The sequence below is a fragment of the Oncorhynchus masou genome, chromosome 32 (assembly GCF_036934945.1).
Source record: "Oncorhynchus masou masou isolate Uvic2021 chromosome 32, UVic_Omas_1.1, whole genome shotgun sequence".
Taxonomy (NCBI): Eukaryota; Metazoa; Chordata; class Actinopteri; order Salmoniformes; family Salmonidae; genus Oncorhynchus; species Oncorhynchus masou.
Genome location: NC_088243.1, coordinates 72,438,448 through 72,455,647, shown reverse-complemented (window position 1 = coordinate 72,455,647; position 17,200 = coordinate 72,438,448). Strand labels below are relative to the sequence as shown.

The 17,200-nt window shown below is 42.4% G+C and overlaps 1 protein-coding gene across 1 annotated transcript in view; it reads right to left on the bottom strand.

Moving 5' to 3' along the window:
• LOC135527258 (ecto-NOX disulfide-thiol exchanger 2-like) overlaps positions 1-14,696 on the bottom strand; it is a 236,064-nt gene extending 221,368 nt beyond the window's left edge. Inside the window, exon 1 of the mRNA XM_064955855.1 lies at positions 14,512-14,696. Coding sequence (XP_064811927.1) covers positions 14,512-14,533 — 22 coding nt within the window. The 5' untranslated portion in view covers positions 14,534-14,696. The remainder of the gene's footprint in view (positions 1-14,511) is intronic.
• Positions 14,697-17,200: the final 2,504 nt, after the last annotated feature.

Sequence of the window (17,200 nt, the reverse complement as noted above, 5' to 3'; positions counted from 1 at the left end):
ACGCCTCCAACTCAATCATCAAGTTTGCAGACGACAATAGCAGTAGGCCTGATTACCAACAATGACGAGACAGCCTGAAGGCATGAGGTGAGGGCTCTGGCGGAGTGATGCCAGGAAAATAACCTCTCCCTCAATGTCAACTAAATGAAGGAGCTGATCGTGGACTTCAGGAGACAGCACAGGGAGCGTGTCCCTATTCACATCGACGGGACTGCAGTCGAGAAGGTGAAAAGCTTAAAGTTCCCTGGGTACATCTGAAATGGTCCACCCACACAGACAGTGTGGTGAAGAAGGCGCAACAGTGCCTCTTCAACCTCAGGAGGCTGAAGAAATTCAGTATTGGCCCCTAAGACCCTCACAAACTTTTACAGTTGCACAATTGAGAACATCCTGTATCATCACCTGGTACGGCAACTGCACAGCCCGCAACCGCAGGGCTCTCCAGAGGGTGGTGCGGTCTGCCCAACGCACACTGCCTACCCCCCAGGACACATACAGCACCCAATGTCACAGGAAGGCCAAAAAGATCATCAAGGACATCAACCACCCGAGCCACGGCCTGTTCACCCCGCTATCATCCAAAAGGCGAGGTCAGGACAGGTGCATAAAAGCTGTGACCGAGAGACTGAAAAACAGCTTCTATCTCAAGGCCATCAGAATGTTAAATAGCCATTACTAGCCAGCTATCACCCCGTTACTCAACCCAAACCTTAGAGGCTGTACATAGACATGGAATCAAGGGTCACATATATTTCTTAATTCTATTTTTTTACTTTTAGATCTGTGTGTATTGTTGTGAATTGTTAGGTCCTACTGCACTGTTGGAGCTAGGAAGCATTTCCCTACACCCGCAATAACATCTGCTAAATATATGTATGTGACCAATAAAATGTGATTTCATTTTGATTTGAGTAGAGTAGAGCTGGGGGTTCTTTCTAGAGTGGAAACCCACCTCTGTGTCTGAGATGCATCTGGAAGAGACTCCTAAGGGACAAAATAGAGTAGCTGGAACACCTTAGAGTGGTGGCAAAAACTAGCAAATAGCCAGTAGCCACAAATATGACAGGGAATGAGGCTTGTATCTATAGCAACTCAGTATCTGGATTTCAGTAACCCTGAAAGAGCCCATCTCTTTTTGGGGCCTCTAAGCCCTCCTGAAAGAACCATAACAAGATTAGGAGGAGTGTGCTTTACACCCCTTCAGCAGTGTACACCCCTGAAACCCCTGTTCCCACACACTGCTTGAAGTACCCACAGAGAAAGAGGTTTCTTTATCTCTGACTCATATTTCAATATGCTGATTCTCTTTTCCCTAAAGCCATAACTACAACAAGTACACTTTCTGCTGAATTGTTAGCAAATTTGAACCTCAGTCTCCACATTAAAAAAGGACAATTTCCCGAAGCTGCCATATCTCCTCATATTTTACAATGTTTCTCTCTGCATTCCGTCTTCCCCATGTATTCCACAGCAACATTATCCTGGGGCCACAGTGAACTCAAATCAGAAAGATCTTTCTGAAACACGCTCTGTCTCTCTGTAGCACTCTCGTTCTCATTGCTCCTCAAATTCATGTGGCTCCCTCTCTTTCTCTCCTTCCATTATGAGGAATCTACAGATGCCCTCCCCATTGATCATTGGGGAGCTGTACAGTATGAAGGTAAACGGCTGTCAGAGTGCATGGTGGACCTTTTCTTCATCGTGTTCAGAGGGAGCAATCAACCTTGATTGCTTACAAGATGAGTCTACCTTGATTCACTCAAGCAAAAACTAAAGCAGGAAGTACCAGTGACTCGCTCAATACAAAAGTGGTCGGATGAAGCGGATGCTAAACTACAGGACTGTTTTGCTAGCACAGACTGAAATATGCTCCGGGATTCATCCGATGACATTGAAGAGTATACCACCTCAGTCACCGGCTTCATCAATAGGTGTATCGATGACGTCATCCCCACAGTGACCATACGTATATCACATTCTGACCTTAGTTCCCTTGTTTTGTCTTTGTTTTAGAATGGTCAGGGCGTGAGTTGGGGTGGGCAGTCTGTTTGTTTTTCTATGTTGGTTTCTGTGTTTGGCCTAGTATGGTTTTCAATCAGAGGCAGGTGTCGTCAGTTGAATCATACTTAGGTAGCCTTTTTCCACCTGTGTTTCGTGGGTGTTTATTTTCTGTTCTGTGTTTTGTTGCACCGTTCAGGACTGTTCGTTTGTCGTGTATTGTTTTTTGTTTCAGTATTCATTCTTGATTAATTTACAATGAATACTTACCACGCAGCACCTTGGTTCTCTCTTTCTCCCGATGACAGCCGTTACAACGTACATATCCCAACCAGAAGAAACGGATTACAGGCAACATTCACACCGAGATAAAGGCTAGAGCTGCTGCTTATAAGGAGCGGGACAATAATCCGGATGCATATAAGAAATCCTGCTATGCCCTCCGACGAACCATTAAACAGGCAAAGCATCAATACAGGACTAAGATTGAATCCTACCACACCGGCTCTGATGCTCGTCGGATGTGGCAGTGCTTGCAAACTATTATGGACTACAAGGGGAAAACCAGCCGTGAGTTGCCCAGTGACGCGAGCCTACCAGACGAAGTAAATGCCTTTTATGCTCACTTTGAGGCAACCAACACTGAAGCATGCATGAGAGCACCAGCTGTTCCGGACGACTGTTTGGCAATGCTCTCCATAGACAATGTGAGTAAGACCTTTAAACAGGTCAACATTCACAAGACCACGGGGCCAGACGAATTACCAGGACGTGTACTCAGGGCATGCACAGACAAACTGGCAAGTGTCTTCACTGACATTTTGGACCTCTCCCTGACCAAGTCTGTAATACCTACATGTTTCAAGCAGACCACCATAGTCCCTGTGCCCAAGAACACTAAGGTAACCTGCCTAAATGACTACCGCCCCATAGCACTCACGTCTGTAGCCATGAAGTGCTTTGAAAGGATTGTCATGGCTCACATCAACACCATCACACAGAAACCCACTCCAATTCGCATGCCGCCCCAACAGATCCACTGATGACTCAATCTCAATTGCACTCCACACTGCTCTTTCCCACCTGGACAAAAGGAACACCTATGTGAGAATGCTGTTCATTGACTACAGCTCAGTGTTCAACACTATAGCACCCACAAAGCTCATCACTAAGCTAAGGACCTTGTGACAAAACACCTCCCTCTGCAACTGGATCCTGGATTTCCTGACGGGCCGCCCCCAGGTGGTAAGGGTAGGCAACAACACTCTGATCCTCAACACTAGGGCCCCTTAGGAGTGTGTGCTTAGTCCCCTCCTGTACTACCTGTTCACCCACAACAGCGTGGCCATGCAAGATTCCAACACGGTCAATAAGTTTACTGATGACACGGTGGTAGGCCTGATCACCGACAACAATGAGACAGCCTATAGGAAGGAGGTCTGAGACCTGGCAGTGTGGTGCCAGGACAACAACCTCTACCTCACCATGAGCAAGACAAAGGATAGTGGACTACAGGAAAAGGAGGGCCGAACATGCCCCCATTTATATCGACAGGCTGTAGTGGTGCGGGTCGAGAGCTTTAAGTTCCTTGGTGTCCACATCACCAACAAACTATCATGGTCCAAACACACCAAAACAGTCGTGAAGAGGGCACAACAATGTTTTTCCCCCTCGGGAGAATGACAAGATTCGGAATGACTCCCCAGATCCTCAAAAAGTTCTACAGCTCCACCATCAAGAGCATCCTGACCAGTTGCATCACCGCCTGGTATGGCAACTTATCGGCATCCAACCGTAAGGCGCTCCAGAGGGGCGGAAGGGGGAGTTACAGCACTAATTATGCTTTTGGGTCTACTGTGTCTCTAACTGACAATGAATGGGCGAAATAAACCGAAATAGAAACTTGTGCACAACTTCAGTATTACTTACTAAAACTGTTGTTACACTAAGGTTTTTATTATCTTATTTTGTTAGGATTATTTTGCTCTTAATGTTGTAGTGAAGCCCACTCCCGACCAGTCAAGTTGGACAGTGCCTGAGTGGCGCAATGGTCTAAGACACTGCATAGCAGTGCAAGCTGTGTTGTTACAGATGCTGGTTCAATGCCTTGACTGGTAGACCCATGAGATGACTGTAGGGTTTTGGTTTCTCTCCCTCTAAAAACATAAATAGATCATTCTAAATAACAAACTGGCTTTATTTACAAATTAGTAACAATGTCTCACCCCATGTTCAAGGATGGCCTTTTTCGCACTCATGTTACATTCTTCGAAAACTAAATCATCTCCAAAATATTGTAATTTTTTTAAAGAAAGCGATTATTATTATTATTATTAATTTAGAATTATATAAAAGCCTCTTGGATATTCTCATAGATTGATTATTAACCCTGTTATTAGCAGGACAATATATATTGGTCATATTGGTCATGGTTCCCGAGTGGAACACAATGGAATTGTCTTGCAGTTCTCCAGCTGTATCCACTATTATGTATCACATCCGACCGTCATTGGGAGTCCCATAGGGCGGCACACAATTGGCCCAGGGTTTCTCTCCCTCTAAAAACATAAACAAATGTTTTGGTCTTAACAAATATTATTTTGAGCTTTTATTCCGATTACAAATCGCTCACTTTCATTTTTTTGGAAAATAAATAACCTCCAAAATATCGTTAAATATTATCAAGTTGATGGCACAGTCATATAGCGGCACCTACGTAAAGCTGAGTGACTCACTCGTTCATGGCTTTGGCTAAATAAGTACAAACATTCTTGCTGATAGTCTTTAAAGAAACCTGGACACCATGTACAGTATTATAATAACCCATTAATTTATGCAAAATGTCTTAAAATCAGTCCCATAAACTATGTTCTTTAAAAAAAGGTTTTAAATTCTCTAGTACTGTCACTATTGAAGGCTATCAAATGCTTCTCAAAAATGTCCTCTGGTGGTAAAACTAGCACTAACTTGTATTAATGGTACCAGTGGTTGGCACTTAAATAACCTGCCATAGAATTCTGCGGCACCACGCAAGCTGTGCTGCAGTACGCTGCAACTTTTAAAGGACAAACCACTGTATACTAGACCGTGTCAAAGACTTTAGCCCCCCAAGTCATAGACTGTTCTGTCTTCTATCGCACAGCAAGTGGTACCGGAGCGCCAAGTCTAGGTCCAAAAGGCTCATTAACAGCTTCTACCCCCAAACTATAAGACTACTGAACAATTAATCAAATGGCTACCCATTTTTACCCTACCTCAATTACCTTGACTAACCTGTACTCCCGCACATTGACTCGGTACCGGTACACCCTGTATACAGCCTTGCTATTGTTATTTTATTGTGTTATTTAATTTTTTAACTTTCGTTTATTTAGTTATTTAATATTTTCTTAACTGTTATTTTATTAAAACTGTATTGTTGGTTAAGGGCTTGTAAGTAAACATTTCACAGTAAGTTCTACTCCTGTTGTATTCGGCGCATGTGACAAATAAAATTAGATTTTGATTTGATTTCACAGACACTCAATAGATGAATTAACCTTGATTCACTCAGACAGATGCTCACAAGATGAATCAACCTTTATTCACTCAGACAGATGCTCACAAGATTAATCAACCTTGATATACTCTGACAGAGGCTCACTAGATGAATCTACCTTGATTCACTCAGACAGATGCTCACTAGATTAATCAACCTTGATTCACTCAGACATATCAAAATCACATTTTATTTGTCAGGTGCTTCGTAGACAACAGGTATAGACTAACAGTGAAATGTTTACTTACGGACCCTTCCCAACAATGCAGAGTTAAAGAAAGATAAATAATATATAGAAATAAAGATAATAACACAAGGAATAAATACACAATGAGTAACGATAACATGGCTATACACACGGGGGTACCAGTACCGAGTCAATGTGCAGGGTACAAGGTAATTGACAGATGCACACTAGATGTTTGTGCCCTGGCCACGGGAGGAGGTGGGAACAAGCAATAGGCTATTTCCTATTGCCTATAGGCTATTCTGTCATCCTAATTGGGTAACAATGTGGGCAAAATAAATAAGCATTGTTACGTAAGTATGTAAGTACACATAAATGAAAAAATATAGATCATGTGGTAATTGTTTTACATTTTTTTTATAATTTTTATAATTACAGTTATTCCATTGATATTCCATAAGAAAGACTGGAAACCTCAAGTATAGCGAAGGACAAAAAACCTGCTCACAAGTCACAACCTATTTGTAGGCTACAGTGCCATATTTGATTCAATCTCAAGTTGTTTGGACTACAGGCTGCGCCGTCTGAAAAAAAATTCCTTTCATAATTGATGACTGAAGGTTTTCCACTCATCTCTGATTGCATGCCGACTCTGCAATTACTCTTCACTTTCCACAATTGAAAGGTGAGAGATGTTGAGTAAATTCCATATGGTCAGAAATAGCGGAGGCTAAAAACTTGACAACAGCCGAGACAGAGTGCAAGAGTGAAGCAGAGAAAGCATGTTAATTTGAAGACTTTGTATGCTGCCCCGGTAATTACACGTAAAAGTCTAAACGGAATCCTTGGGTCATCCCAACTCGGACATCACCCCATTGAAGTTGACATTTAACATGGTTATGGTAAGGGTTAAGGTTAGGTAAGAGTTTTGGTTAGGGTAAGGGTAGGGGTTAAGATTAGGGTCATGGTTTAGGGTAGGGACGTCCCAAGGATCATGGATAGCACTAACTAACTAATCTAACCAATCGCTGCAGCTGTACATAGCCCATCTGTAAATAGCCCATCCAATCTACCTACCTCATCCCCATATTGTATTTATTTACTTTTCGGCTCTTTTGCACACCAGTATCTCTACTTGCACATCATCATCTGCACATCTATCACTCCAGTGTTAATTTGCTAAATTGTAATTACTTCGCTACTATGGCCTATTTATTGCCTTACCTCACGCCATTTGTACACACTGTATATAGACTTTATTTTTTATCTATTGTGTTATTGACTGTACGCTTGTTTATTCCATGTGTGACTCTGTTTCGTTGTTTGTGTCACACTGCTTTGCTTTATCTTGGTCAGGTCGCAGTTGTAAATAAGAACTTGTTCTCAACTAGCCTACCTGGTTAAATAACGGTGAAAGATTAAATAAGGAAAAATAAAGAAAAATATACATTATGTACTCCCCATACTGCACTGTCTTTTGTCATCCTTTTTAGCTTGCCTGCCTAAGCCTACTGCAGAGGTGTCTGACAAAATCAATTTACTAGTTCTCCAAAGTAGATTAGGCATACTTTCACGCATACTCTCGTCCTGTGTTAATAATTGTGCGCGTGTGTTATTTATTTTAGGTACTCCTCACTCTTTTGTTTTGTGTTTCTACCCTGTATTTTGTTACGTGTTTGTTTGGTCTTCGTCCCTGTGCCTTTACACAGCACGTCGTAATTTGGTCTTAATAAAAAAAACTCTTACGCATTCCTGCGTCTGTCTCCCGAATCATTGATACCACCATAACAAGCCCTGCGTTCCACATAGTTCTTGACTTGATTTCTTTCATTAATTATTTCTCTCTAGAGAAACAGGACGCTGAGCTCAACAAAAAAAACTAAATTTTATTCAAGTAATTGAACCAACGTCGGTCAATTACTTGTTTAATCTTGAAACTCCCCATCCTGGATCCGGGATCGTGACTAAAGCCTCAGGCTCATTAGCAAAACGCAACATTAACGATTTCTGAAAATCGCAAATAAAATGAAAATAATGCGCCTACTCTCAAGCTTAGCCTTTTTTTAACAACACTGTCATCTCAGATTTTCAAAATATGCTTTTGAACCATAGCAATTCACTAATTTGTGTAAGAGTATGCTAAGCTAGCTTAGCATTTTGAGTAGCATTTAGCACGCAACATTTTCACAAAAACCAGATAACCAAATAAATAAAATCATTGACCTTTGAAGAGCTTCGGATGTTTTCAATGAAGAGACTCTCAGTTACATAGCAAATGTGCAGTTTTTCCTGAAAGCGTCTTTGTGTAGGAGAAATCGCTCCGTTTTGTACATCACATTTGGCTACCGAAACGAACCGAAAATTCAGTCACCTACAACGTCAAACTTTTTCCAAATTAACTCCATAATATCGACCGAAACATGGCAAACGTTGTTTGGAATCAATCCTCAAGGTGTTTTTTCACATATCTCTTCATTGATATATCGTTCGTGGAAGCCTGCTTTCTTCTCTGAATTCCATGGAAAAATACTTGCAGCTGAGTTTTGCGCACCAATTTCGGCGCAGGACACCGGGCGGACACCTGGTAAATGTGGTCTCTTATGGTCAATCTTCCAATGATATGCCTACAAATACGTCACAATGCTGCAGACACCTTGGGGAAACGACAGAAAGGGCAGACTCACTCCTCTCGCATTCACAGCCATATAAGGAGACAATGGAAAACGGAGCCTCAAAAATCCTGCTCATTTCCTGGATGCCGTCTCATCTTGGTTTTGCCTGTAGCTCACGTTCTAGGGCACGCACAGAGAATATCTTTGCAGTTCTGGACACGTCAGAGTGTTTTCTTTCCAAAGCTACCAATTATATGCATAGTCGAGCATCTTTTTGTGACAAAATATTGCGCTTAAAACGGGCACGTCTTTTTATCCAAAAATGATATAGCGCCCCCAGAGTTTCAACAGGTTAATAACACCCCAAGAAAACTAAATGTTGATTAATTGCTCAGCACTGGTACTGTTTTTATTGGGCATAAGTGAGTTACCACTTTGTGTAGCCATTAGCGATGAACCTAATGAAAAATCTTCTGGTAGATGGAAAGGATTTCCCAAAAACCTTCTCAATTAAATGTTAACATCAATTCAATGTCAACAACAAAGTAGCCTATGCCAGAGGTGTGGACTTGAGTCACATAACTTGGACTAGAGTAAGACTCAAGTCACAAATATGATGACTTGCAACTTGACTTGGACTTAATTTGGACTTGAGCCTTTTGACTCGAACTGACTTGATACCCTCCCCCAAGCCCAAATATGAAAAATAATATTTTAAAAAGTGTGCAGCACATCAACACTTCATTTAACGGATTACAGTTTGAATCGGACAGCAGCCAATCAAATTGTGCCAGCAGACAAAAGGTTGTGAGTGGCAGTGCAGATGGACGTCAGCGGGTGAATTCAGATGGAGCCCTTGGAAAGATGATACCCAAAATTATTATTTTCGGATATAAAGTCTAAGCTGTAGTCATCCAAAACGTTTTTAGTTTTTTTTACTTTTCAATATTTTTTTATATGCTTTCCTCTTACAGATTTGAACAATTCCAGATGAACAAAAGTGTCACAAGTGAACCACAAGTCTCCAAACTCACAGTTCATGGAGACCCGTGTAGGGCAGTACAGCATGAATCATCCTCATCAGAAAGCTATCAACACTGCAATACTGTCCGACATGGTTATCGATTGCAACTTGCCTCTGTCTATTGTGGAAAACCACAGTTTTCGTCACTTTCTGTCAGTGGTTGACAGTAAGTACAGCCCAGTGTGTCGCAGAACATTGACATCAAAAGAAGAGAACCTCGCTACAGTGAGATGTTCAAAACTGAAAACTCAGTTGAGCAACACAGACCAAGTTTCAGTCATAGTGGACATGTGGGCCGACCGAAAGATGAGTATGGGAATGGAATAGGTTGAAGGAGTTGGTGGACATCCAAAAGCCATTTGGAGCAACAGATATGACACAGGGGGAGAAGAATGTCACAATGAGTTATGTTGTTCCCACTGTCCTGTTCCTGAATCACCACCTGGAACATTTTCTGAGCAGCCTGGTCAGAAGTCTCCAGGCATCCCTGAACAAAAGATTTCTTGGAATCTTCATCAATGTGAAAATGTCCAGGACACAAGATGGAATCACTGCCCCCTATTCAGATCCAGTCTACCTCAAAGCAGCTGCCTTGGATCCGACTTTTTCTTCGGATGTGGGTGGAGCAACATGTGCTGGTCAAGGAGGAGGTGGCACAAAGAGTGAAAGATAAATATTGAGTTTAATGTAAGTTTTTCTCGTAATTTGATCCAATTGACTGCAACAATAATAATTTTTCAGTTTAATCCACTGCATCTTATACCGGCCTTTTTGTTTCTGCTATGCTTTTACATGTTTTGCCAGAACTGATTCTGCAAGATGCTGCAGGGACTGAGCAAGCTGTGCATCTTGTTGATTAGGAAGAGCGAGAGGACCATATACTTGGACAAGAAGATGGGCTGTTTGCAGCAAACTGTAAGAGACAGAAGAAAGTTGTTGAGACCACTCCAGCACTACAGCTAAGTCACTACCTTGACATAGGCAACGGACAAAATGCCCTCTTGTTCTGGGCAATGAACATGAAGGCTCTTCCTTCACTGTCTCGAGTGGCCATCAGGCCTGCCTCCAGTGTTCCGGTGGAGCGTGTCTTCAGCCATGGTGGCATCATACTGTGGGCTCATCGTGCACAAATGACCTTTTTTTTTTTACCTTTTATTTAACCAGGCAAGTCAGTTAAGAACACATTCTTATTTTCAATGACGGCCTGGGAACAGTGGGTTAACTGCCTGTTCAGGGGCAGAACGACAGATTTGTACCTTGTCAGCTCGGGGGTTTGAACTCGCAACCTTCCGGTTACTAGTCCAACGCTCTAACCACTAGGCTACGCTGCCGCCCCACTGACAGACTTTTATGGAATTTGGTCTTTGCAAATGCAATGCATCATAGGGCACTGAGATAAGAGAAGAAATGAAACTGTTTATGCATTACAGACACACAAACACACACACAGTCTCCATTTTCAGGTTTTACCTCCCATCTTTGGGATCTATTTTTTTCTCAGACATTGTAGGCCTACTTGAAGTTTAGTAGCAGTTGTTTTGATGTACAGTGCCTTGCGAAAGTATTCGGCCCCCTTGAACTTTGCGACCTTTTGCCACATTTCAGGCTTCAAACATAAAGATATAAAACTGTATTTTTTTGTGAAGAATCAACAACAAGTGGGACACAATCATGAAGTGGAACGACATTTATTGGATATTTCAAACTTTTTTAACAAATCAAAAACTGAAAAATTGGGCATGCAAAATTATTCAGCCCCCCAACTCAAACGTCCTTAGCTGCTTGCATGCATTTACATTTACATTTACATTTAAGTCATTTGGCAGACGCTCTTATCCAGAGCGACTTACAAATTGGTGAATTCACCTTATGACATCCAGTGGAACAGCCACTATCAAGGAGTTTTGGTACTACCCTTAACGCTTTTCCACACGTTAACTATACTACAGGTCAATATAGTCTACCAGTCTAACCAGCCCTCTCCCATTCATAATGACAATAGTGGTAGGTGGATTGTTTGTCTGTAACGATGTACGCTGAGAGTCGAGAAGAGAGTTCAGGGAGTGAATACATTTAATAATTGAACAACACAAGAAACACAAACAGTGCACCGACATGAAACAGGAATAATGACGAGCAGCCTTGTGACCTAGAGACCGGAGAGGGAGCACATGTGACATTGTCCAGATCTGCAATAGGCAAACTAGCAGTCATACCACACATAAAATAATTAAAAGCTGCACCAATTTTCAATATAAATTCCCCAAAACAAAGAGGAATAGCTGATAGGCAGTGGAGAGGCTAGGTGCATCATTGAGCATGAAAGAACAGTGAAGACATGAGACACGTAACTCAAAAAGCTCCCCTATTTAATTTGTTTGGGGACAATACAAATATCCAACATAGACTAGCCTATAACACCACTGTCATGCCTACTCCCGCTGCGGCGCTCGAAGTCGCCGGTCTACTAACCACCAGTCCTGGCAATCATCATCACACACACCTGTTCCCCATCGTTATGCACACCTGGACCTCATCATCACCTTGATTCCTCTCCCTTTATTTAGCCCTCAGTAGCCTTAGTCATCAGGCAGTATTGGTTTTGTTCACGTTCAGTACGCTTTTCCTGTTTTGTTTGTATGCCATTTCTGATCATTAAACTTACCTTCTGCACCTGCTTCCTGACTCATAGCTTATATGTCACAATGCAATGAATCATTTTATCATTGTTTTCAAGTGAGTACTCAATTCTAGTCTGTAATCTGCAGTGAAAATGTCATTTGATGAACTATTCCATTTGGAATAGTTGTGGGTCTACTCGTGACAATTTAGGTCTAGAAAGGCACAGGAGCAGACCAGTCTGGCTGTATTTTTACTTCTAATGGTGAGATGTGCTGTCTGTTGCTGATCATCATTCTCCCAAGTCGTCCTATAATAGTGTGGCCACATATGCTCCCAGCAGCCCCAGTTAATCAGGAAAGCTTAACACACACTCTGCCTCCTCTCCAATCCGAGCAGCTATTCCTCGCCACCTAGAACCTAACACTTCAATACAGCCTAAATATTTATCATTTAACTCTTAAGTATTACCTTTACTGTGTGGCATAAACACAACCAGTCACATTTGAATCTTATTAGGCTACTTCAAATGTCTCCTGTAGGCTACCTGTGCACATTAATCAAAAATATAATTCCAGCATCCAAACTGTGCAGCGGTCATTTGATGAATGGAAAGCGACATCTGTTACAAAACCCCAACAAGTTGAATTACATTTGGAGATTGTCAAGCCAATCATCCAATACTGGGTAGGCCTACAGGGTGGGGGGGGTGTATTTTCAGACACCCCTAGCTGATCATTGTCTGCAGCCGGTTCTGATCATAGTGTAATGAAAAAGGCAGGGAGTCTGAGCTCGTGTATGGTAGTCGGTGAACTCTTAACCTTCTGTAGGGATGCGGCACCACCTAAATGGAGTTTTAAGTGTTTAATGAGCTCAGGAACAGTGGATCAGGAACAATATACTTTGTATCCCTCACCCAGCTAACACAGTGGATCTGGGCCAATTCAGTCTGAGAGTCGGGGCACTCGGTTGAGAGTCAGACTCGGCCGAAGTCATGTGGCCAGAGTCTGGTCCGCTTTCGGCAGTATTACTTATGGCTAGGATGCGGGAATTGAGCTTGTGTTGATTCCGGTGTGAGTTATCTGGCCCAAATGTATTACTTGGGGTTCGGGCCGATTGGGGCTACTCTCTGGCAGATGATTACACAGGCTTCTTTATATAATTAACATTGTATTATTTATTTATTTTTCCATATTTTCCTCATTTGTTTCTGTGATCAAAAAATACAATTAACTAAAAAATGAATGAAATTCTTTAAAAGTCCAGTGTAGTATTTTAGTATTTTGATACTTTGTAAAAAGCAATTGATAAGCATTAAAAACTATATGGATGGAACTTCCCAGCGGTCAAAGACACTGCATGGCAGTGCAAACTGCGTTTCTACAGATGCTGGTTCGAGACCCGTGCGGACTGCACCCGGGAGACCCGTGAGGCAAAGCACAATTGGCCCGGTGTAGTCCTAGTTAGGGGAGGGTTTTGCCAGCCGAGATGTCCTTGTCCCATTGCGCTGTAACGACTTCTGTGGCAGGCTAGCCGCATGCACGTTGACACGCTAACACCAGATGTATGGTGTTTCCGCTGAGACAAAATGTTTTTTTTTTTGTGGATGGGTATAATTTGTATGTATAAAATGTATAATAGTAATATTTAAAATTACTAAATCGGGTAATTTTGTATCCATTTATTTAAAATGTGCATCCAGCCGCTTCTACAGAAACGGATCCGATGTACTTGGGCCGATTCTGGGCAGTCATTCATTTTGATTCCAGCCGAGTCCAAACCAGTTTCTCCACCGATTCAATCAGTTCCGGCTCACCGGAAGAGGGCCGCTTCTGGGCCGATTCCTCATTGCCAGCTAGGCATTTACTTAAGTGTTTCCATTAGTTTGGCAGTTACATGTAGCTTGGTGAACATTGTGGTTGGTGGTCGTCCAATTTACTTGTCATGATAGAAAAAAGACACGACATGTGAGAAATGCCAAGTGCGAGGGCAGATTCAATAAAAGTTAAAGAAGGTTATTTAATTAAGACAAATGCAAGCGGTTAGGATGACGCGCCAGCCCCAGACTTTCGCTTGTCAGGTGTGCTCAGGTGCATACTAGTAGTTGTTCTGTTTCAGCTATATATGGACATTTCACCATTCAATCTACATCCATAATTTGCGATATGGATAAATGGAATGGGATATATATGGGTTGTGTCCAGGCGTCTCAGCAAACCATAGACCAGAAAACCCTGTCAACCCCCGGGAACGACTGCTAGCACATTTGCGCACGCGGTCTTCTTGCTTCCATCACTCTTATCGTGGTGTAGGCTATTTCAGTTATTCTTCCTGAACGTATGATGTCAACAAATAAGTAACACGACTCTATTCTAAAATCGTCATTGTTTTACTATCATTCATTCCGCGAGTCATGCAGAACCAACGTTAATGGAACGGAGTGCGCTCTCGCTACCTACAACAGTACAGAGGCAGCGATATATAGGTTAATGTAGCCTATTGAGGGACGGAATAAGCGTACATTTTAACATACCTGTATACTGCAAGAGAAACATTGTTCCAGTCCAGATAGTGAACTCCCTCCGGCTTCTGTATCACGTATGTTCAAAATATATTCCTTGGATTGAGCGAAGGATACAATTTCCACGTCCGATCTGCTCCGCATGCAGAATGGGCTGCAGTGGACAAAGAGAGTGGAGGATGCTTTTAGCTCTGTAAAGTTTGCATACACGGTGAAATGCCCGGATACATAGACGTTCACAATAGTACACAAAATACTTCCAGTTAAAATTAGCAGGCGAGTATGAGATTACGCGCAACAGTGATTTGCACACGTACTGCCTGCTTCCTCCCAGTAGCCTACCGCCGCTGACAAGTTATTTGTCGGTCTCCACAAATGCGAACGGCCCATGGTTCATCATTGTCATCCTAATCATTATAGATGATGATCGGAATAGATCTGTTGGCAAGCCTCTTTCACTGAACATTATAATATTCTACTTGAAAAAAGCACTGTAAACATAGCAAGTGTCAGTTTAATCTAGTTAGTCTGCCCCTCCATTAGGCTGCCTGTCCATATCTAAAGTATGTAGTGAATGTGTTATAGGCTATGGCCGGTTGTGTAGGCTAATGTACATACTTGTGGCTGATTCCAACTGAATTGTGTGTGTGTGTGTGTGTGTGTGTGTGTGTGTGTGTGTGTGTGTGTGTGTGTGTGTGTGTGTGTGTGTGTGTGTGTGTCTCTGTCTGTCTGTCTGTCTGTCTGTCTGTCTGTCTGTCTGTCTGTCTGTCTGTCTGTCTGTCTGTCTGTCTGTCTGTTCATGGCATAAAAATATAACTATTGATAATGCAAAGAACATAATCTCCTGAAGTAGGCCTACAGTACAATGAAGCAAGTAATGATCAGTCTTCAACCTTGAGAAGTGAGCCACAGTTCCTTGGAGTGCCAGCTGTGGGCATCACTGTTAGCACACAAAGTTAGGTCAAGTGTCATTGAGGGTGATGTTCATATGGACTTCACACACAGGCACACTAACTGTGAGCCTCTCCCAGTGCATAACTCAAGGCCTAATAAATAATGCACACTCTTACTGTAAGCAAGCAGAGACTGTGATCAGTCTGGTGTGATGATTTAACCTCGGGCCTGACAATCTTTTTTCTCAGTAACAAAAATGAAGTAGACTAAAGGAAATTAGTACATTTGACCCTTTTCAAGTCCATTGCAATCTAGTTTACCATTCCAAGAAGAAGCCAGACCTCTTTAGTATGTCTGTGAATGCTATTCTCATCTGTACGTAGAGTGGAATCAACAACTCATGCTCCCATACACCCACCCTCTGTTCCCCTCAGAGTAAAAACATTAAAAAACATCAGTGATGTAGGATGGACCGGAGATAGGGGGGAGTGAAGGTATCAGAGTTCCACATGTGATCTTTTCCATCATGACACGAGTGGTTTGGCGTTGCGTATGAGGAACCTGTGGAATGTGTCATGGCGGAAAGATAACGATGACCTTAATAAGGACCAGAGATAGAGTATGATTTAACATGTTGATTGGTCAACATCTCTGAGTTCCCAATGGTGTTCGATGGAGTTGAGGTTGCAGAAACAGGAAAGGGCCTATGCATTCGGGCAGGTAGCGTTCTCCTGGCATCTGCCAAACCCAGATTTGTCCGTCGGACTGACAGATGGTCTGATTCATCACTCCAAAGAACGCGTTTCCACTGCTCCCGAGTCCAATGGTGGCGAGGTTTACATCAATCCAGCCAACACTTGGCATTGCACATGGTGATCTTAGGCTTGTGTGCAGCTGCTCGGCCATGGAAACCCATTTCATGAATCTCCAGACGAACAGTTCTTGTGCTGACGTTGCTTCCAGAGGCAGTTTGAAACTCGTTAGTGAGTGTTGCTACCAAGAACAGACCATTTTTACTCGCTACGCACCTCAGCACTCGGCGGTTCCATTCTGTGAGCTTGTGCGGCCTACCACTTCGCAGCTGAGCCGTTGTTCCTGCTATACGTTTCCACTTCACTCTTAATAACTACTTAATCAAACAAGTTTACCAAGGTCTTAGTTTTGTCCTCACACAACTTTTTTTATTAAACTTTTTCACCTCAGATGCTTTATCTGGACATAGACCTGCAAGACCTACTCCGCACGGGAAAAAAGAAAGCTAAGTTACATTATGCCCTCTCATTGCAGTCGCTGTACTCTTAATATACAGGAGAACTATCTCCTTATGGTGAGGATAGCCGAGTTGCAAGCGTGGCTTCAGACACAATCGTTAGGCAAATGTAGGAAAGGATGATACAGCGTCTGTGCCACCAGTAAATACAGGTAATATTCAAGGCTGCCAACTTTTGAAGAACGCTTTGAGTGAGATTTGCTATGTGAATTGTATTGCCCGATGGCACAATCCCTAGACTGGAGTTCCCCCCAAAGAAGATTTGAATGTTTTAAGGCTAATTTCCTTCTTATGTATTTTGACATGGCTTAGGCCTATGACCAGGGTGGAAAATTAGTTATAATCAGGATGATTTGAATATATCAAATAAACACTGAACATTTTGCAACTTTTTGGGTGTGAAATGTAAAGTATGCAAAAAAAAAGTTCACATATTGTTTAGGTGGTTTGACACTTTATTCAGACAGTAATGAAATGAGATGGGGAGACAGGCAAATTCTAGAAACAGTGAGAATGTTAGAAGCAGGGATTGATCCC